The sequence below is a fragment of the Bufo gargarizans genome, chromosome 5, assembly GCF_014858855.1.
Source record: "Bufo gargarizans isolate SCDJY-AF-19 chromosome 5, ASM1485885v1, whole genome shotgun sequence".
In the NCBI taxonomy this organism is placed as follows: Eukaryota; Metazoa; Chordata; class Amphibia; order Anura; family Bufonidae; genus Bufo; species Bufo gargarizans.
Window position 1 is genome coordinate 40,317,753 of NC_058084.1, and position 24,072 is coordinate 40,341,824.

The window sequence follows — 24,072 nt, forward strand, 5'->3', positions numbered from 1 at the left end:
ATGTCAGCAGAGAATCAGTCTGCATGTCATAGCAGAGAATGAGGCTTCACGTCAGCCACCACTGCAACAGTCCATTGGCATATATTTAGGCCCAGCACACACACAGGCAGAGGAGAGAGGTCCCGTAACAGACAATCTGGCTTCATGTCAGCAGAGAATTAGTCTGCATGTCATAGCAGAGAATGAGGCTTCACGTCACCCACCACTGCAACAGTCCATTGGCATATATTCAGGCCCAGCACCCAGGCAGAGGAGAGAGGTCCCGTAACAGAGGATCTGGCTTCATGTCAGCAGAGAATCAGTCTGCATGTCATAGCAGAGAATGAGGCTTCACGTCAGCCACCACTGCAACAGTCCATTGTCATAAATTTAGGCCCAGCACCCAGGCAGAGGAGAGAGGTCCCGTAAAAGAGGATCTGGCTTCATGTCAGCAGAGAATCAGTCTGCATGTCATAGCAGAGAATCAGGCTTCACGTCAGCCACCACTGCAACAGTCCATTGTCATAAATTTAGGCCCAGCACCCAGGCAGAGGAGAGAGGTCCCGTAACAGAGGATCTGGCTTCATGTCAGCAGAGAATCAGTCTGCATGTCATAGCAGAGAATCAGGCTTCACGTCAGCCACCACTGCAACAGTCCATTGTCATAAATTTAGGCCCAGCACCCAGGCAGAGGAGAGAGGTCCCGTAACAGAGGATCTGGCTTCATGTCAGCAGAGAATCAGTCTGCATGTCATAGCAGAGAATCAGGCTTCACGTCAGCCACCACTGCAACAGTCCATTGTCATAAATTTAGGCCCAGCACCCAGGCAGAGGAGAGAGGTCCCGTAACAGACAATCTGGCTTCATGTCAGCAGAGAATTAGTCTGCATGTCATAGCAGAGAATCAGGCTTCATGTCAGCCACCACTGCAACAGTCCATTGGCATATATTTAGGCCTAGCACACAGGCAGAGGAGAGGTTCATTCAACTTTGGGTAGCATCGCAATATAATGGTAAAATGAAAATAAAAATAGGATTGAATGAGGAAGTGCCCTGGAGTCCAATAATATATGGTTATGGGGAGGTAGTTAATGTCTAATCTGGACAAGGGACGGACAGGTCCTGTGGGATCCATGCCTGGTTCATTTTTATGAACGTCAGCTTGTCCACATTGGCTGTAGACAGGCGGCTGCGTTTGTCTGTAATGACGCCCCCTGCCGTGCTGAATACACGTTCAGACAAAACGCTGGCTGCCGGGCAGGCCAGCACCTCCAAGGCATAAAAGGCTAGCTCTGGCCACGTGGACAATTTAGAGACCCAGAAGTTGAATGGGGCCGAACCATCAGTCAGTACGTGGAGGGGTGTGCACACGTACTGTTCCACCATGTTAGTGAAATGTTGCCTCCTGCTAACACGTTGCGTATCAGGTGGTGGTGCAGTTAGCTGTGGCGTGTTGACAAAAGTTTTCCACATCTCTGCCATGCTAACCCTGCCCTCAGAGGAGCTGGCCGTGACACAGCTGCCTTGGCGACCTCTTGCTCCTCCTCTGCCTTGGCCTTGGGCTTCCACTTGTTCCCCTGTGACATTTGGGAATGCTCTCAGTAGCGCGTCTACCAACGTGCGCTTGTACTCGCGCATCTTCCTATCACGCTCCAGTGCAGGAAGTAAGGTGGGCACATTGTCTTTGTAGCGTGGATCCAGCAGGGTGGCAACCCAGTAGTCCGCACAGGTTAAAATGTGGGCAACTCTGCTGTCGTTGCGCAGGCACTGCAGCATGTAGTCGCTCATGTGTGCCAGGCTGCCCAGGGGTAAGGACAAGCTGTCCTCTGTGGGAGGCGTATCGTCATCGTCCTGCCTTTCCCCCCAGCCACGCACCAGTGATGGACCCGAGCTGCGTTGGGTGCCACCCCGCTGTGACCATGCTTCATCCTCATCCTCCTCCACCTCCTCCTCATCCTCGTCCTCCTCGTCCTCCAGTAGTGGGCCCTGGCTGGCCACATTTGTACCTGGCCTCTGCTGTTGCCAAAAACCTCCCTCTGAGTCACTTCGAAGAGACTGGCCTGAAAGTGCTAAAAATGACCCCTCTTCCTCCTCCTCCTCCTCCTCCTCCTGGGCCACCTCCTCTTCCATCATCGCCCTAAGTGTTTTCTCAAGGAGACATAGAAGTGGTATTGTAACGCTGATAACGGTGTCATCGCCACTGGCCATGTTGGTGGAGTACTCGAAACAGCGCAACAGGGCACACAGGTCTCGCATGGAGGCCCAGTCATTGGTGGTGAAGTGGTGCTGTTCTGTAGTGCGACTGACCCGTGCGTGCTGCAGCTGAAACTCCACTATGGCCTGCTGCTGCTCGCACAGTCTGTCCAGCATGTGCAAGGTGGAGTTCCACCTGGTGGGCACGTCGCATATGAGGCGGTGAGCGGGAAGGCCGAAGTTACGCTGTAGCGCAGACAGGCGAGCAGCGGCAGGATGTGAACGCCGGAAGCGCGAACAGACGGCCCGCACTTTATGCAGCAGCTCTGACATGTCGGGGTAGTTGTGAATGAACTTCTGCACCACCAAATTCAGCACATGCGCCAAGCAAGGGATGTGCGTCAAATTGGCTAGTCCCAGAGCTGCAACGAGATTTCGCCCATTATCACACACCACCAGGCCGGGCTTGAGGCTCACCGGCAGCAACCACTCGTCGGTCTGTTGTTCAATACCCCGCCACAACTCCTGTGCGGTGTGGGGCCTGTCCCCCAAACATATGAGTTTCAGAATGGCCTGCTGACGTTTACCCCGGGCTGTGCTGAAGTTGGTGGTGAAGGTGTGTGGCTGACTGGATGAGCAGGTGGAAGAAGAGGAGGAGGAAGCCGAGAAGGAGGAGGTGGCAACAGGAGGCAAAGAATGTTGCCCTGCGATCCTTGGCGGCGGCAGGACGTGCGCCAAACAGCTCTCCGCCTGGGGCCCAGCTGCCACTACATTTACCCAGTGTGCAGTTAGGGAGATATAGCGTCCCTGGCCGTGCTTACTGGTCCACGTATCTGTGGTTAGGTGGACCTTGCTACAGATGGCGTTGCGCAGTGCACACTTGATTTTATCGGATACTTGGTTGTGCAGGGAAGGCACGGCTCTCTTGGAGAAGTAGTGCCGGCTGGGAACAACATACTGTGGGACAGCAAGCGACATGAGCTGTTTGAAGCTGTCTGTGTCCACCAGCCTAAATGACAGCATTTCATAGGCCAGTAGTTTAGAAATGCTGGCATTCAGGGCCAGGGATCGAGGGTGGCTAGGTGGGAATTTACGCTTTCTATCAAATGTTTGTGAGATGGAGAGCTGAACGCTGGCGTGTGACATGGTTGAGACGCTTGGTGACGGAGGTGGTGGTGGTGGTGTTGGTGGTACATCCCCTGTTTGCTGGGCGGCAGGTGCCAACGTTCCTCCAGAGGCGGAGGAAGAGGCCGAGGCGGCAGCAGCAGAATAGGCCGAGGCGGCAGCAGCAGAAGAGGTAGCAGGGGGAGCCTGAGTGACTTCCTTGGTTTTAAGGTGTTTACTCCACTGCAGTTCATGCTTTGCATGCAGGTGCCTGGTCATGCAGGTTGTGCTCAGGTTCAGAACGTTAATGCCTCGCTTCAGGCTCTGATGGCACAGCGTGCAAACCACTCGGGTCTTGTCGTCAGCACATTGTTTGAAGAAGTGCCATGCCAGGGAACTCCTTGAAGCTGCCTTTGGGGTGCTCGGTCCCAGATGGCGGCGGTCAGTAGCAGGCGGAGTCTCTTGGCGGCGGGTGTTCTGCTTTTGCCCACTGCTCCCTCTTTTGCTACGCTGTTGGCTCGGTCTCACCACTGCCTCTTCCTCCGAACTGTGAAAGTCAGTGGCACGACCTTCATTCCATGTGGGGTCTAGGACCTCATCGTCCCCTGCATCGTCTTCCACCCAGTCTTGATCCCTGACCTCCTGTTCAGTCTGCACACTGCAGAAAGACGCAGCAGTTGGCACCTGTGTTTCGTCATCATCAGAGACATGCTGAGGTGGTATTCCCATGTCCTCATCATCAGGAAACATAAGTGGTTGTGCGTCAGTGCATTCTATGTCTTTCACCGCTGGGGAAGGGCTAGGTGGATGCCCTTGGGAAACCCTGCCAGCGGAGTCTTCAAACAGCATAAGAGACTGCTGCATAACTTGAGGCTGAGACAGTTTCCCTGGTATGCATGGGGGTGATGTGACAGACTGATGGGGTTGGTTTTCAGGCGCCATCTGTGCGCTTTCTGCAGAAGACTGGGTGGGAGATAATGTGAACGTGCTGGATCCACTGTCGGCCACCCAATTGACTAATGCCTGTACCTGCTCAGGCCTTACCATCCTTAGAACGGCATTGGGCCCCACCATATATCGCTGTAAATTCTGGCGGCTACTGGGACCTGAGGTAGTTGGTACACTAGGACGTGTGGATGTGGCAGAACGGCCACGTCCTCTCCCAGCACCAGAGGGTCCACTAACACCACCACGACCATGTCCACGTCCGCGTCCCTTACTAGATGTTTTTCTCATTGTTATGGTTCACCACAACAACAAATATATTATTTGGCCCAATGTATTGTATTCAAATTCAGCGGGATATAAATTTGAGGCCTAGTATTTAGGCGCTGGGTGACCGGTATGGATTTAGTGACAGAATTAGACTTGGAAATGCACAGAAGCGTGTGTGTGAAGTTATTCTGAATGACCCAATGTGCACCTTGAATATTATATACCCTTTTTGGGATAGATTTCAAATAGCTCTGATATAGCAGGAACCACTAAATTATGAAATTGCTAAATTGGGAATTGTACTTCAACCCAGAACAAAAAATGTGCTTTGACGGGCACTAAATAACTTTCCCAGCTACAACAGGACAGCGGTAACGAGAGATTTAGAGGGATTTAAATTTGAGGCCTAGTATTTAGGCGCTGGGTCACCGGTATGGATTTAGTGACAGAATTAGACTTGGAAATGCACAGAAGCGTGTGTGTGAAGTTATTCTGAATGACCCTATGTGCACCTTCAATATTATATACCCTTTTAGGGATAGATTTCAAATAGCTCTGATATAGCAGAAACCACTAAATTATGAAATTGCTAAATTGGGAATTGTACTTCAACCCAGAACAAAAAATGTGCTTTGACGGACACTAAATATCTTGCCCAGCAACAACAGTACAGCGGTGGGTAACGAGAGATTTAGAGGGATTTAAATTTGAGGCCTAGTATTTAGGCGCTGGGTGACCGGTATGGATTTAGTGACAGAATTAGACTTGGAAATGCACAGAAGCGTGTGTGTGAAGTTATTCTGAATGACCCAATGTGCACCTTGAATATTATATACCCTTTTTGGGATAGATTTCAAATAGCTCTGATATAGCAGGAACCACTAAATTATGAAATTGCTAAATTGGGAATTGTACTTCAACCCAGAACAAAAAATGTGCTTTGACGGGCACTAAATAACTTTCCCAGCTACAACAGGACAGCGGGTAACGAGAGATTTAGAGGGATTTAAATTTGAGGCCTAGTATTTAGGCGCTGGGTCACCGGTATGGATTTAGTGACAGAATTAGACTTGGAAATGCACAGAAGCGTGTGTGTGAAGTTATTCTGAATGACCCAATGTGCACCTTCAATATTATATACCCTTTTAGGGATAGATTTCAAATAGCTCTGATATAGCAGAAACCACTAAATTATGAAATTGCTAAATTGGGAATTGTACTTCAACCCAGAACAAAAAATGTGCTTTGACGGACACTAAATATCTTGCCCAGCAACAACAGTACAGCGGTAACGAGAGATTTAGAGGGATTTAAATTTGAGGCCTAGTATTTAGGCGCTGGGTGACAGGTATGGGTTTAGTGACAGAATTAGACTTGGAAATGCACAGAAGCGTGTGTGTGAAGTTATTCTGAATGACCCAATGTGCACCTTCAATATTATATACCCTTTTAGGGATAGATTTCAAATAGCTCTGATATAGCAGAAACCACTAAATTATGAAATTGCTAAATTGGGAATTGTACTTCAACCCAGAACAAAAAATGTGCTTTGAAGGACACTAAATATCTTGCCCAGCAACAACAGTACAGCGGTAACGAGAGATTTAGAGGGATTTAAATTTGAGGCCTAGTATTTAGGCGCTGGGTGACAGGTATGGGTTTAGTGACAGAATTAGACTTGGAAATACACAGTAGCGGGTGTGTGTGAAGTTATTCTGAATGACCCAATGTGCACCTTCAATATTATATACCCTTTTTGGGATAGATTTCAAATAGCTCTGATATAGCAGGAACCACTAAATTATGAAATTGCTAAATTGGGAATTGTACTTCAACCCAGAACAAAAAATGTGCTTTGACGGACACTAAATATCTTGCCCAGCAACAACAGTACAGCGGGTAACGAGAGATTTAGCGGGATATAAATTTGAGGCCTAGTATTTAGGCGCTGGGTCACCGGTATGGATTTAGTGACAGAATTAGACTTGGAAATGCACAGAAGCGTGTGTGTGAAGTTATTCTGAATGACCCTATGTGCACCTTCAATATTATATACCCTTTTAGGGATAGATTTCAAATAGCTCTGATATAGCAGAAACCACTAAATTATGAAATTGCTAAATTGGGAATTGTACTTCAACCCAGAACAAAAAATGTGCTTTGACGGACACTAAATATCTTGCCCAGCAACAACAGTACAGCGGTGGGTAACGAGAGATTTAGAGGGATTTAAATTTGAGGCCTAGTATTTAGGCGCTGGGTCACCGGTATGGATTTAGTGACAGAATTAGACTTGGAAATGCACAGAAGCGTGTGTGTGAAGTTATTCTGAATGACCCTATGTGCACCTTCAATATTATATACCCTTTTAGGGATAGATTTCAAATAGCTCTGATATAGCAGAAACCACTAAATTATGAAATTGCTAAATTGGGAATTGTACTTCAACCCAGAACAAAAAATGTGCTTTGACGGACACTAAATATCTTGCCCAGCAACAACAGTACAGCGGTGGGTAACGAGAGATTTAGAGGGATTTAAATTTGAGGCCTAGTATTTAGGCGCTGGGTCACCGGTATGGATTTAGTGACAGAATTAGACTTGGAAATGCACAGAAGCGTGTGTGTGAAGTTATTCTGAATGACCCAATGTGCACCTTCAATATTATATACCCTTTTAGGGATAGATTTCAAATAGCTCTGATATAGCAGAAACCACTAAATTATGAAATTGCTAAATTGGGAATTGTACTTCAACCCAGAACAAAAAATGTGCTTTGACGGACACTAAATATCTTGCCCAGCAACAACAGTACAGCGGTAACGAGAGATTTAGAGGGATTTAAATTTGAGGCCTAGTATTTAGGCGCTGGGTGACAGGTATAGGTTTAGTGACAGAATTAGACTTGGAAATACACAGTAGCGGGTGTGTGTGAAGTTATTCTGAATGACCCAATGTGCACCTTCAATATTATATACCCTTTTAGGGATAGATTCCAAATAGCTCTGATATAGCAGGAACCACTAAATTATGAAATTGCTAAATTGGGAATTGTACTTCAACCCAGAACAAAAAATGTGCTTTGACGGACACTAAATATCTTGCCCAGCAACAACAGTACAGCGGTAACGAGAGATTTAGAGGGATTTAAATTTGAGGCCTAGTATTTAGGCGCTGGGTGACAGGTATGGGTTTAGTGACAGAATTAGACTTGGAAATACACAGTAGCGGGTGTGTGTGAAGTTATTCTGAATGACCCAATGTGCACCTTCAATATTATATACCCTTTTTGGGATAGATTTCAAATAGCTCTGATATAGCAGGAACCACTAAATTATGAAATTGCTAAATTGGGAATTGTATTTCAACCCAGAACAAGAAATGTGCTTGAACGGACACTAAATAACTCGCCCAGCTACAGCACTAAGGACAGATTTAGCGGGATATAAATTTGAGGCCTGGGTGACCGGTATGGATTTAGTGACAGAATTAGACTGGGATATGGCCAAAAAATAAACAGACTATTGCTGGTTAAATGCACTTGGTGTGACAGCTTCACCCTGATGTAGGCTTTAGCCAAAAAACAACCACACCATTGAGGGTTAAATGCACTTGGTGACAGGCGCAGCTTGCCCCTGATTTTGTATATGGCCAAAAAATGAACAGACTATTGCTGGTTAAATGCACTTGGTGTCACAGCTTCACCCTGATGTAGGCTTTAGCCAAAAAACAACCACACCATTGAGGGTTAAATGCACTTGGTGACAGGCGCAGCTTGCCCCTGATTTTGTATATGGCCAAAAAATGAACAGACTATTGCTGGTTAAATGCACTTGGTGTGACAGCTTCACCCTGATGTAGGCTTTAGCCAAAAAACAACCACACCATTGAGGGTTAAATGCACTTGGTCGCAGCTTGTGCTGGCGCACCACAAGACACAAAATGGCCGCCGATCACCCCAGAAAAATGAGACTGACAAACGGTCTGTGCAGCCTAAAAACAGTGAGCAATTGAGGATCAGCAGCTCAATGATCCACAGCTGCAGATCGATCAGTTAATCAAGTCCTTTGGAGGAGTTAATCTGCCTAATCTCGCCCTACTGTCGCAGCCGCAACCTCTCCCTACGCTAATCAGAGCAGAGTGACGGGCGGCGCTATGTGACTCCAGCTTAAATAGAGGCTGGGTCACATGGTGCTCTGGCCAATCACAGCCATGCCAATAGTAGGCATGGCTGTGATGGCCTCTTGGGGCAAGTAGTATGACGCTTGTTGATTGGCTGCTTTGCAGCCTTTCAAAAAGCGCCAAGAAAGCGTCACAAAAGCGCCAAGAAAGCGACGAACACCGAACCCGAACCCGGACTTTTACGAAAATGTCCGGGTTCGGGTCCGTGTCACGGACACCCCAAAATTCGGTACGAACCCGAACTATACAGTTCGAGTTCGCTCATCCCTACTAATGATGACTTTTTCTGACTTCTATAGAGATGACAAGGGGCCCTAGGTCAGCAGTGCATGGTATCACCAAAGAAAAGACAGGCATGATTAGAGCATAATTTATTGATCTGATACCATCTTCTTATTGAACTACTTCTATAGATAGTTCAGTGGAAAATCAAGTGTTGCAAATAAGCAGAAGCCTAAAGAAGCATTGCAATGTAAAGAGTAATCCATGCATACTCTGTATGTCTGACCCTTTCAGGACAGCATACTGAATAAACTACGTATGCTGAAGGGACCTTTCATTTCAAGAAGCTGTGTAGATACCGGTATCTTCTTAGGTGGCAAAATGACATTTTGGTCCTCCTCTGGCACACCCTTCATCTACAGTACAACCCTTTGCTTAACTGTTTTGTAAAACCTGAGAACCAGTTATTGCAGTGGTTTGTGTAATACCCTTAGTAGAGGAGACGTACATGCATGCAGTGGTTTTTCTCTGGCCGAACCCTGGCATTCATGCTGGAAAGAGGCTGGATCCTCGCCGGATGCCATTATAGTCAATGGGGTCCAGTGGGGTTCCTTTTCCTACACTGATCTTTGTATTAAAGGAGATAATGCAGCAGCTGACAGCATACACATAGTGTGTTTTGAAGGCTCAAGGTGCCCATATATCTCCAGTAGATGTGAGGTTTTCTTCCGGACTTCCCCATACACATGCATGCTTGGCTAAGCATGTCCTCTTAATGAAGAGAGGGCAATAAGCCCTTGCCAGTCACCAATGGTGGTGTTTTTTCACCCATGAGAATAAAAGGATTGGGTATTGCAATTCTACATTCTTAATCCTTTTATATCCTCTGATGGGTGTACAGTAAGTATGGTATGCAGAAATCAGCAGGTTCAGCTGACTTTTATGTGTATGGGCACCTTTGGTGACAAGACCAGTTCTTATATGTTGCAAATAGGAAAATGTTGAGTATGCCCTTATGTAATTTGAGTACCTGAAGCTTCCAGTCTAGAATCTATGGATTGAGTAATATAACCACAGGGTGAAAATGCTTGCATATTCCAAGAAATAAGAAAAAATTACTATAAGTAAAAAATTACTATAACTTTAGTGCATAGATCTATGTACCATAAAAGCAGTGCCAGTGACTACTTTGGGCCCATTTACAGTTGATCTTGTCCTACTCATGAATGCTCATTGTCAACATCTATAGACACTAGAGTTGATCAAATTTCTTAAAATTTGATTTGTGCTTGACTTGGCCAAATTGACTGTCCAATTCTATTTGGGTCCAAATAGATTATACTGAATCAAAAGTGCTCTGATTGCTTGAAAAAGCTGAAAATATTTATCTCATTCTCCTGAATTCAATCACACAATTCAGGTTCAGTAGAATCCCAACTTTTTGAAAAGTTTTAGTTGATTTTTAGAATAATTTCTCTCATCTGTAATAGACACCTCTTCTCCACAAGCAACCTCAATGTTAAACAATAGGATTAATAGCCTCAGAAACATTATTAACCCCTTAACGCCCAGCGCATGTACGGGCCTGGCAGGGTCTTTAATGATGGCGCCCGCTCCTGAGCTGAAAGGACGCCATAGCCGCGGGTGGCTGCTTGCTTCTTATAGCAGACACCCGCAGCTAATGTCCGCATCTGGCAGTAATGATGATCGCGGAAATTTAACCCCTTAGATGCCGTGGTCAAACTCCGGCTCCCCCGTGTGCCAATCGGAGGAGCCTGAGCACATGTGCAGCAGCCCCTGTCTTTGTGAATAACAGGAAGCCAAAAAACATAAAAATTAAAAAATGTTCAAAAATACACATCATAGGTGTTGTGATTTGCGAAAAACGCCCATAGAATAGAAATATAAAAATATATTCCCCATGCGGCAAAGGGCTGAACGGAAAAAAAAGCATCCAAATGGCCAATTCGCCTTTTTGGTTGCTTCATTTTCTACAAAAAAATTCAATAAAAAGTAATCAAAAAGTCATACACACCCCAGAATGGTATCAATAAAAAGTTCAGATCGCCCCACAAAAAAAAAGCCCCCACACAGCTGCGTACACATACTTACAAAAAAAGTTAAAGGGGTCAAAATATAGCGACAAAAAAATAAAACAGATTTTTTCCTCACTTTTTTATTTTTTTATCACTATCAAAACGTAAGAAAAATTATACATATAAGGTATCGCCGGATTCATACTGAACTGTAGAACAAAAGTAACTGGTCAGTTTTATCATACATCAAACGTCACAAATAAAAAACCCATAAAACTGTGGTGGAATTGCTTTTGTTTTTTTGCAATGTCACCTCATTTGCCATTTTTTTCCACTACGCTTGCCACTACATCATATGCAATATTAAATTGTGGCGTTGGAAAGTAGAAAAACAAGCCCTCATATGGTTATGTGAACAGACAAATAAAACATTTAGGGCTCTGGGAATGCAGGGAGCGCAAAACAAAAACGTAAAAACAAAAACTCTGGGCCTGAAAGGGTTAATTTCCTTTTTTTTTTTGGGGGGGGGGGGGTAAAAATATTGAAAACATATCATCCAGCCATGTTTTTGAAAACCCTTGTACCATTGCATTTGATGCTTAATGTGTCTGAAAAGTTGGGCAGGACTTCAAAGTTTATTTAGCATATTCTTTGAGAACTTTTGATTTTTCTTTTGATTTTCCCTTTTCTTCATTTTTCTTGTCCCTATATTACAAAAAAATAAATAAATAACTAAATCTTGATGTTTTCATTGTTGCCACATACCCAATAACAAGCGGGCATTTCCTGTTATGTAGAGATAATTTTTCAGCAGTCATCTCATCAAAGGCAGGATTACAATGACAGGATATATATATATATATATATATATATATATATAGAATAAAGAAATCGGACTGCACTCCAGTTGAATCTTCAGTGAAAAAAGGTTTATTCACCCATAGGTGGCACAAGCGACGTTTCGGCTCGCATATGAGCCTTTCTCAAGCGATATTTTCTGATATGAGCCTTTCTCAAGCGAGCCTTTCTCATGTATATATTTATATACGCACAGGATATATTAATCACAATAGGTAATGGTTACCTCCCCGCACATTGACCTATGCAGAAGTCATAGAGCATGCCCAATGCACTCTCCCATAGAAATCAATGAGTAATCTCCTTTACAGGTTCCATTGATCATTGCCGCTGTAAACCATATTTCTAAATGCTGTAAGCGGCTCAGGCAAGATGTCTGCTTCCAAAATCATGTGCAGAAAAATACAAAAATAAAATCTACAATCAAAAAATATAATCAGATATATTTTACATACTGTTTTCATCATTAAAGCATTAGGTTATAAATTCCCCTTTCATGTTGTGTAAGAACCTAGTTAATCTCATGATGGAGTACTGACAGACCTTCTAACAGCAGTAATGAGGAATATATACTGTAATGTTCTTCCTGAATGGCTTCCCTTTAATACATTCTGCATGCATAGCTTTTGCCTAATGTATTTGATTGGCTCTGATCATCAAACATAGATGGCTTTTGGTTTATTTGATATGTTTTTTTTTTATCTCTTGCACAGACTCCCAGACCTTTAAACATAATTAAGCAAAACAATGGCGAGCAGATCATTAGGAGACGGACAAGGAAACGCCTTAACCCAGACACACTGCAGACGGAACAGTTAAGTAAACATCAAAGAGGGAGCAACGAGGAGCAAACTAATGGAAGTCCGTTAGAGAGGAGGTCGGATGATCATTCAATGGAAGGTCACCAGAGAGAAGCTCAGCAACTTGTAATGAATAAATATGAGACCCAAGCAACATTGACTAAAAGCCATTCTGCTCAGCAGACAATAATAGTCAGCCAAACTATGGATGTCCACAAAAGGATGCAACCTTTGCACATACAGATAAAAAGTCCTCAGGAAAGCAGTGGAGATCCAGGAAATAGTTCATCTATCTCTGATAGCAAAGGCAGCTCAGAAAGAGGTAGCCCAATTGAAAAGTATATGAGACCTATTAAACATCCAAACTACTCTCCCCCAGGAAGTCCAATAGAAAAATATCAGTACCCGCTCTTTGGACTTCCGTTAGTCCACAATGACTTCCAAAGTGAATCTGACTGGCTGAGATTTTGGAGTAAGTATAAGCTGACCGTTCCTGGGAATCCTCACTACTTGAGTCACGTGCCTGGCCTACCAAACCCTTGCCCAAACTATGTGCCTTATCCCACCTTTAATCTGCCTACTCAATATTCCACTGTTGGATCAGACAATGACATTCCTCTAGACTTGGCAATGAAGCATTCCAGACCTGGGTCAGCATCCAATGGGGCCTCAAGAGATACAATTAAGTCACCGTTGAGCGTAAAGGATGACGGTCCATTGAATGTAGTGAAAACTGAGAAAGTGGATACAAGTACACAAGACGAACTTTCAACGAAATGTGTGCACTGTGGCATTGTCTTTCTGGATGAGGTTATGTATGCTCTACACATGAGCTGCCATGGGGAAAATGGACCTTTTCAATGTAGTATATGCCAGCACCTTTGTACGGACAAGTATGATTTCACAACTCATATCCAGAGAGGCCTACATAGGAATGTTGCACAAGTTGAAAAGAATGAAAAAACTAAAGAATAACATTTTAGCACTTAGCACAATTAGAATTGGGTCTTCTGAATAGAAATTCAGTAGCTTGTAATGTCTAAACATGGTTTGCAATACATATTTCTAGGTGAGGAAGTCAACATTGGTTTGTTCATTGAGGGAGTGAATTGAAATAGAGCGTAGCTGCATTGGATAGCAAGGCCAATGTGTTTTCTGTCTAAAGGTGTTCATAACAGTAATAAGGGAACTAGTTTAATAAGCTATATTAGTTAATTAATCTATATGCTTTAACGTACATAGCTCATGTTCTCTATGGCTTTACTGCTGTTCTGATTTGGCTTTTATACACTTATTTAAACCTACTGTATGACAAGAGCAAGAGGTGCTGAGCAGATTGATATAACATTTTTGGAAGAAGATTCAGTATGACTACCGGTTCATCAAAGTCTTATGGGTTTTGTGGTTGATATGTGTCTTAGTATGCATGTGCAAACAAGGAAGGCTGAACAAGGACTATAATAAATAAATTACAAGTTATAGTAAATATTTTTCCACAAAGCTCACTAATTCAAAGAAGACTGTGAATAATTCAGTTGCCCTGCCCACTGGACTCTTAAAGGGGTTTTCTGAGATCTTTTTACTGATGACCTATCCTCTGGATGGGTCATCAGTGTCCGATCGGTGGGGGTTTGACAGCCGGGATCCCCGCCGATCAGCTGTTTGTGAAAGCATCTGTGCTAGTAGTACACAGCTATCCATGGGCCATGTTATGCCATGTTCATTGGTCACATGGCTAGGCGCAGCTCAGCAACATTGAAGTCAGTAGGGCTGAATTGCAGTTCCAAGCACAGCCACTATCAAATGGACGGCACTGTGCTTGGTGGTTAGAGAGATGGCCGCTGTGCTACTGCTAGCGCCAGTGCTTTGTCAAACAGACGATCAGGGGGGTTCTGGGTGTCGGACCACCAACCCTTTTAAGACTCTAGTCTTAAGGTATGTCAAGTAATATATTACAAGACATACTGGACCTTTTCCTGCTAAATCTGCTCAACATCCCTTGCTCTTGAGACCCATATTTTGGCAATCATATTCAACACGACAGGTTTCTTTTAAGAATGTGACCTAAAAACGAAATAAGTAGTGGCAGTACCTACCTTTGATGCGTTCAGTTGGTAGAGGCTGACATTGATTTCTCTTGGACCAGTCCAAGTCATTGGCTGTCTTTACTTTATACAGATATTTACGTAATATCTCTAACAATAACACAAAGTCTTAGATGGAGGCCATCCATGACCCGCAGAAATAAAACTTTTTATTGGTAGTTACATGAATCAACCATTTGTGTTATTAGTAATTATTTCATTCTAAATGTCTTGACAAAATAATTGGTAATTAGAGGGGGTGTCTGGTTTTAGAAAACCCGCGTAGGTAGAGCAGACAGTGGCTACAAAGATGATCTCTGGCCTTGAAGGATCTTTGATGTCAGTCTATTTCATTGAGAGCCTATTTGTTTCAATGAGAACTGTTTAGTACTGAATTCCTCCTCTTGTGGCACTGCAGGCAAATTTAACACTTGCTTCTGGATCATCCCAGAGATCATAGTTGATCATAGGGATTTCCAGCAGCAGGACACCCTTTGACCCACTTGCAATTAAAGGATCCTTCTAAAATAATTGTTCATAACACAAAAACCTTTTAGGAGATGTCTTGGCATACCCTAAATTTTAAGTGCTATTTTTGTTCTAACTGTAACAGCGCAATATAGGAATGTTAGTTCAATGCTAAATCAGTAGACTTCTATTGGGCTTGGATGGTGCTACTGCTTCTGTATCTTTTTATTTTTTCAACCTTCTGAGTTTATAACTCCATGGAATTACAACATATGCAACATATGTCACATACTTATCAACTCTCCCAGAATGTCTAGGAGGATCCAGAAAATAGGACAGACCTTCTGGACTCCCAGAAATGCTGGCAAATCTTTTGGGAACAGCATGGAAGGTTGCATTCTCCTTAAAAGCAGCTCTTGATGTACTTTAATTTTGGACACAGCCCCGACACACAAAAGTGCACGGATGGGGTATGGTGCATGTAATAAAAAGGTGGGGAGTTTTAAAAGGGGTGAAGTGATGTAAAAATAATGTTGGAGTCATGCTTCATTATCCAGGTAAAATGTTGGCAAGTATGATATAAAACATACAACAATAAAAAAAAAAACAGAGCTTGGGCTTTTTTTTAAAGAATGTCCAATGAAAATCTAGTAGTGCGGCCCATAGCACCCGTTCAGGGCCCTGCATTAATTTCTTAAATCACTGCAGAAAAATTTAAGTACTTTGTAAGTACTTTTTTTTTTTCTTTTTGCAAAGCAAGGCCAGTATTTCTGTCCGTTTTGTAATCGGGCCCATTAGGTTGTAGCCTATTTGGTAGGTGGTGACCACATGACATTTTGAAATAAAATTGAACAACGATGAGTCTTACCTTTAAGAATGGTGGAGTGGGTTCAGGCCTACTAGAGGAGCAAACAGACATTGTATATGTCTCCTTTAAGAGTGGTTTCACAAACATAATTTTTCAGTATGTGGTTGATGCCATTTTATGCAATATAACCCCCCCCCCCCCACCCCCCCAGGTATTACTTTGACATTTATAGTTAAATATTGTGAAGTCTACCTAGGCAGTGTTTCGGTTTTCTTACATGTAGTGTTTTCTTTTTTTCTTTTTTATTTGCACCCTCTAGCTGTGGCTTTTTTCTGGCATTTTTTACTATAGGCTTCCCCATAGGACTTTAAGTACACCAGAAAAAAAAAAAAAAAAAACATGCACAAAAAGCAAAATTATTAAAAATTCCACTAAAAATGCATGTCAAAAAACACCATTAAAGGCTTGAGGACATGACTTATTTTTTTACATGTGTTTCAAAATCCTGGGAAAAAGTGTGTGTATAGGAAACCTAAGGCTTATATATGAAGGGAACACTCCTTAGCATAAATGCTCAGGGAATAGCTCTAAAAATCTGATATATGAAGGTGCTGATATGCCAGCCAGTTAGCCTTTTATTTTTTATTAGTATTATTATTTTTGGGTACTGTACTAGTTAGTTACACAGGAAGTCAACACAATCTAAAATAAAAATAAAATAAAACATAAAAAATATGCATAGATTTTACAAGCTACTGGATACTATCAGATCGTCCTTTTTTCATTAACAAAGTTGGGAGAACAAAAAGTCTTATTTTTCTATTAATTATTAATGTATTACATTTCAATAATGGTGCCTGACATATAAAAATAATTATTTTTTACTATGTACGTATGCAACAGATATTCCATCATGCATTAGAGTCGATTTGGCTCAGCCTCGCTGTTTACATTTGCAGATGTAGCAAATAAGTTAATGAAGCAACTAGTTCTATTGCAGTAGGTTATGTTTCTTTGTGCATTAGAGGTAGATTCTCAAAAAAAAAAAAAAAAAACAACTGTCTCTTTGGTCAGCTAAAATAAGTCAAACAAGAAGGAAAGATTTGAGTATTTTTTATGTTGGTTTAGGAGTAAAGTGTTAAAATAATTCATTCCAAGAACATTTGTGTTCTTAGAACTGTTAACTAACATGGCTATGCTTCAACATGATAGATATATATTCTCTTACTGCTTAGTCTATGTTTCATACAGTATGAAACATTTCTTAACTCCTGTTACTAGCTGTGTGGATTACAGCAACTTTACAGCAAGTTTATTGCATATGTAGTAACATTGCACTTCGAAATGTGTTGTTCAGTTTGCTTTTTTTTTTTTTTTTGGACAGCTGGGACGCATGAAGATGAGTAGTATTTTTGAGGCTTTACGGCTTCACATAGGTCAAATTTCTAGGTGTAATGCACTTAAATATTGAACATTTAAATTAATGAAGTCAAAATGCCTCTCTGAAATGCAATGTTTTTTTATTATTTCAAAAAAATTCAGGGCAAAAATTATTTCCCCCTCATTTGTAAACAGGAGGCTTTATGACAGTATCATAACATACATGACATATTGAGATGTGATTAAATATTGTTCAACCCTGGAAATATATATCAACCATTTCCATATCAGAAATAGAGGTACTTATTTTTTTTTATTTTTTTTGACAATTTATGCTTCTAAATTCAGGGATAGCTGTTTGTTAAAAAAAATGTAATTTGTTTGAATTGTAGAAAAATAGCTACATTGACTCTCATATACCAATAAAAATGGAATCCTTTTAAGTAATTTTTTTATACAATAAAATACCACTTTATTCATTTAATAGGGAAATAATTTAATTATTAAATTATTATCCATTTTTGGCAAAATATTTACCAGGAAAAAATGCATTCTTTTCTTTTCTATTAAATAATAAATTGTGAATTATTGTGTGGCCCAAATACATTATGGAAAAAAATATATACATATTTTATATTTAATTTTCCCATATTCATAAATATGCTCTTACTCATCTTTTTTTTATTTTATCAGTAACTCTTTTATTATATTTCGTGGATATTCCATTACATAAAGAAGCATTTCAGTTTATCTCCAGCATGAATAAAAATAAAAATAAAATTAGTATCCCTTTGTAATGTCCATGAGCTACACAATTTGTAAAACTGTAGAAATATTAGAGGCACAAATAAAATAAAATACTTTAACATGTATATAATTTTAGTTGAATTTTGGTTTCAAACAGAAGGTGTTACAACACTATTTTTATATATATATCCACTCCTTATATTTTTCTGAACATGCTTTGATAAGAATGTACCAATGTCTTCCATTTTTTTAGTACAATGGGTCCATCATGGCTACATTTTTTTTTTGTATATGTTGCTTGAATTGGTAAATTGATAACATACCATTTATTTGAGTTCCCTGGCTCCAACCAAAATTATCTACATAATTTTACATATCTAAACTTTTACTATAGAAAAAAAAAAAACTACGATACATTTTCATGTAATTTTTATGTTGTATGCTACCTGCAAGCAGGTATTTTTGCTTTTTTTAGTGTTAGATATTAATTGCTAGTTTTTTTGTATTTTACTGCAGACAAGTTCAAGCTAAGAGTTCAGTGCATTTAACTTTCAGAAAAAAAGGCATTATTGATAATATTGTAGTGTATATTACAAATGCCATTTTAAAGTCTGGAATTATATAACTGTTTAGATTTATAATGTTTTAATGTCTGTTTAACAGTTTATTGGACGTAATGTAGCTGTTATTTAAAATACATGACCTCACAAAATAGATGGCCTATATAAATGTAAGTAAACCTGGAGATATGTATATGAGCCATACTAAACAGATTATTTTAACGGATTCAGTATCAAAAACTAAATATTCAGTGTATTTAACTTTTTTTTTTCCTCGCTCCTTTACTTACAGGTACAATTTTTATTTTTTATTTTTAGTTTAAAAATTGTAAAACATGTAAAAAGAAAACCACTGGCTAAGAGGATTGGTATCTTCACGTGAGCCAGTTAGCAAGACCAACAATGGCAGAGATTTAGAGGGTCATTGATTTAACAGTATATGCTGCATGCAGTATGTATGTAGAACATACATACTAATTTATTTAAGTTCCATTGGAAGTGGTCTTTGCAGGCAATTAATTTCTAGGCTTTTGTAATCGAAAAGAAACAAAATGTATTCAGTTATGATAGTGTGCTTTAAAAGCACGTTGGAAATGGCATAGGGAGTGTGGAACATCTCAATATGCCACTGTATTATAAGAAGTTCTTTGTTAATTCTTTATTAATCAGTATGCACCAGCAAGCTTTTGTTCTATAAAAAAAAAATATATAAAAAATAATACAAAAAAATCTTATTGCTGAGAAATGGGAAAACATGTAGTCCTGCTAAAATTTACCTGTCTGCTGTCTGTCTTACCACACAAATATTTGTTGTTTCCTCATTCTGCATGTTATTTTTTTTTTCCACAAATGTTCTTTGTGTATTTCTATTGCATTAAAAAAATAAAAATAAAAAATATATCAGGCAGCAAAGATGTCTGTTACATCTAAACTTGAATAATAAAGTTTTACCACCAATTATAAAACCATTTGCATTGGGTTTTTTTTGTTCACAAAGACAAAAGGATAGGTTAAACCATCTATGTATTTAGGTATTTCCTTTTTTTTTTCTCCATCCATCATGCACCAGTATGAAACTTCTACTGAGACATTAGGCTAGACTCCAAAATTAATGGGGTTAACCTCTATATACAGTATAAGTAGCTACATATGTGCTGCGACCAGCGTTATTAAATTGTCAATGTCCAATGGTTTTATACAATTATGCTCACCTGCTTCCTGGTGCCACAGTCTTAAAGTGGCCTTCTGATGGAGGATCCCACCCCATAAGTGGCCTCCATTCACTTACATTGGGGGTAGGCTGTGTATGTGTTAGTTCTCTTGTCTGTCCCTATTGTAAATGAATGGCGGCTTTTGATGGATGGGACCCTCCATCAGCAGCCTTTTTTGGACTGCATAGCCAGGAAGCAGGTGAGGAGACCTGCATGTAAGCACGAATTACTCCTTTGGACATTGACACTGATGGTTTAATATTGCTTAGGGTTGTTTCACATTAGTATTTATTATCTCCCACAAGCTGTTCCATCAGGGGAGCAGCCTGCCGGAGATGTCTGGATCCGGCACTGCTGGATGCTAACGGACACCCGCTGGCCCCATTCACTATAATGGGGACCGGCAGTGATCCGGCCGCAATATGGCAAACATGCCAAGAAGCGGGCAGACAAATACCTCTGCACCAGGTGGTATTTGTCCATTCTTGCTGGGTTGCGGCAGGTCGCCGCCGATTATAGTGAAAGGGGCCATATGGCAATCAGGGATGAGCGCATTTTTTTTATTTACAATAAATTACAATAAAAAATGGCTATTTCCTGGCTGCAGAGAGCCTTTATAGTGGTGTAGAACACTGTGCCTTGCAGTAACATGCATAGGGAGTCTGCTTTGGTAGTAAAATAATACTGTGAGTCCGTATGTCATGCAGATGACAGGCGTCGCTGCACACTTCACTTATTAGGGCAGTCATAGGGCCAAAACTGACCAAATAACTCAAGTATGAACTCAGCCTTACAGGTCGATGTTAGTGCCAATTAGAAGCACAATCCTTTTACATTGTCGCCAGCTGATTCCACATAGAGGTTATCAGAACCTGTTCTATTAAACGCTTATACAAGTAGAGCCCTCCTGACAGAGTGGAAAGGGTGTCAGCAGTAAGTTTGTGTTGACGTTATTGATTAATTTGCCCTACCTCTAATCCGTCAGAACAATAACCCACAAAAAACGGATTCTGTCTGTGGAGCATCCGCCTTCACTCGGTCAGCATTTGCTCAATAATAATTCGTTTTGCAAATGCCCAAAAAAAAACAGGACTGGATCTAAAACAGAGATGACACGTAATTGGAATATTTGCATGTTTTCTGTGTTTTGTACCCACTCCTGCTTTTGGCTACCAAATCACAAGCAAATTCTGATGGGACCATATAGGCCTTACAGCTGCTACACAGACAGGATCCATTGTGCGTCTCAATTTTCCTTCCTTCTGACAGATCAGAAGAAGGGTCAAATAAATTATGTCAGGCAGGTCGAAAAGCAAAATAGTGGACCAGTTATGAAGTGGGGAGGGTGGGAACATCATGAGAAGTCCACAGAGTGGACCTAAGACATAGTGGTGAGGTGAAAGCTGCATGAGTGGAACACAGAGTGGCCAAATGACAGAGTGTGGAGGTGGCAGCAGTATGAGGAGGCCACCGAGTTGCACAATGACCGAGTTTGGAAGTGGCAGCAGTAATAATAAGCCACCAAGTGGAGGTGGCGGCAGCAGCAGTAGCAGCATCAGGAAAAGTCACTGAGTGGCACAATGACAGAGTGAGGAGGTGGCATAGTATGAGGAAGCCACCGAGTAGCACAATGACAGAGTGTGGAGGTGGTAGCAGCATGAGGAGGCCACCGAGTGGCACAATGACAGAGTCTGGAGTTGGCAGCAGTATGCGGAGGCTACAGGGTGGAACAATGACCGAGTGTGGAGGTGGCAGCAGCATCAAGAAGCTACAGAGTGCCAAGGTGACATAGTGTGGAGGTGGCAGCAGCATCAGGAGGCCACAGAGAGGCAAGGTGACATAGTGTGGAGGTGGCAGCAGCATAAGGGGGCCACAGAGTGGCATGATGACAAGAGATTGTGGAGTTGGCATCAGCATGAGCAGGCCACAGAGTGGTCACTTCGTCTATTCATTTATAGGGCATATGGGACAGAACAGAAGGTTAAAATTTCTCAACTTTGTAAAATGTTGCTTAAAACACAATTTTATAATACACGTTCTCCGGCACAAAATACTTGGCAAATTGATTGTCCGTGAATTTCCCTCTAAAATTGGGATAATGTATTGGTGAAGTTTAGTTTGCTTTCTTATAATTTTAATCAAGTTTTGGTTCAATTTAATATTCAATATTTAATAAATTAAATAATAAAAATTACTTGTTGCCTAAGACAGGAGAGAATCCGCCAGTCTTCAGTTTATTCAACGACGTGGTTACGATGGAGAAAGCATTCCAAAAAGCAGTTTCTCTCCAGTATCTGGAGACGAATCCTGTCAAGATTGATGTAAGTGCGGTATCGGCTGCTCATCGACCCAGATACTTCTGGGGGAACCTTCCTGGCATGAACAGGCCTCTATTAGCTACAGACAATGAGAAGACAAAGCGTCAAGATAGCTTTGAGCCCTGAAGAGTTGCGAAGTTCATCAAGATACGTCACTAAAGATTTTACCACATATAACCGCAGAGCTGACCGCTTTAATAAATATTGTTTTTCGACTGAAATACTTCAATAAAGATTTTACCGCATATAACCTCAGCGCTGACCGCTGAATAAATTTTGTTTTTCGACCAAAATATTTCAATAAAGATTTTACCCCATAAAACCCCAGCACTGACTGCTGAATACATTTGGTTTTTCGACCGAAATACTTCAATACTTCAATAAAGATTTTACTGAATATAATCGCAGAGCTGACCACTGAATAAATGTAGTTTTTGACCGAAATACTTCAATAAAGATTTTACCACATATAACTGCAGCGCTAAACATTAAATTAATTTTGCTTTTCGATCAAAATACTTCAATAAAGATTTTACTACATGTAACTGCGGCGCTCAACGCTGAATAAAATATGTTTTTCAACCAAAATAAGTCAATAAAGATTTTACAACATATAACTGCAGCGCTGAATGCTGAATAAATTTTGTTTTTTGACCGAAATACGTCACAAAAGGTTTTACCACCTATAACTGCATCGCTGAATCCATTTTTTTTTTTGCTACCGAAATAGGTTACTAAAGGCTTGAGACTCTCCACCTTGGCTCGCCACAAGCCATCAGTTCTCTGAAAGGAGCAGAGTCCACCACTTGGAAAGGTAGGGACTGCAGCACCAGCAACTTGTACAGCAACAAGTTCAGCTTCTGCGCCATTGGTTGCACGCATGCATACTGTTGTCTCTTGGCAATCACTTCGTTGATCGATTGCTGACGGAATGACTGACGAAGAGTAGGAGGAGCAGGAGCATCAGGACTAACAGATGATGGGAACGATAGACAGCTCCCTTCGCCTGAGGTGGTGGAGCCTTAACTGCCTGAAATCTGGTGCGGCGTGCCACTGAGTGATGCAGCAGTTGCTGTGGCAGGCTGGACCACCACATTGGAGCCACGATTCTCCCAAGCCACTTTATGGTGACGCTGCATATGTTGATGCAGGGCTGTGGTGCCAACATTGGCTCACTGGCCACGCTTCACCTTCTGCCCATAGATTCTGCATATGGCCATGTTTACCTCCTCCAGAGGCTGTACAAAAAACTGCCACACCGCAGAGTAGGTATTTTACCGACAACACTACGCACTGACTGCTACCGCCGCTGCTTCCGTGAACCTGTGGACCCCTCCTTAATAAGGATACATTTTTATAAGAAAACATTTTAAATTTTCTACTGAAATATGCAACTAAAGGCGCTGAACGCAGAATAAATGTATCGTTTTCTACAAAAATATGTCACTAAAGGTTTTACCGCAAATATTACTGCAGTGCTGAACGCTGAATATATTTTATTTTTCGACCAAAATACATCACTTAATGTTTTGCCACATATAACTGCAACAGTTTTCAACATAGCACTTGCACCCCAATAACAAGAACAAATTGCTGGAATACCAGAGCTGTACAAGTTTCCCTGCACTTGTAAATCGCTTTTTTTTCCACAATCAGGTTTTTCTAGCACTGTCCCTAGTGACTTCAGACGTCTCTCCCTTCACTAAGATGCTGTGAAATGATTCCTCCCTCTCCTTTCCCTACACTTGTAAATTGCTTTTCTGGCACTGTCCCTAGCGCCTTCTGACGTCTCTCCCTGCACTAAGATGCTGTGAAATGATTCCTCCCTATCCTTTTACTGCACTTATAAATTATTTTTTGAGGTTTTTTTTTGACAATGAGGTTTTTCTTATTGCTGTCCCTAGCGC

At 41.5% G+C, this 24,072-nt stretch overlaps 1 protein-coding gene across 4 annotated transcripts in view; it reads left to right on the forward strand.

Annotated features, from left to right (window-relative positions):
• TRPS1 (transcriptional repressor GATA binding 1) overlaps positions 1-16,369 on the forward strand; it is a 275,397-nt gene extending 259,028 nt beyond the window's left edge. For all 4 annotated transcript variants that reach the window (XM_044294001.1, XM_044294003.1, XM_044294002.1 and 1 more), the window contains one exon: positions 12,503-16,369. In XM_044294001.1, coding sequence (XP_044149936.1) covers positions 12,503-13,564 — 1,062 coding nt within the window. In that variant the 3' untranslated portion in view covers positions 13,565-16,369. The remainder of the gene's footprint in view (positions 1-12,502) is intronic.
• The last annotated feature ends 7,703 nt before the right edge of the window (positions 16,370-24,072 follow it).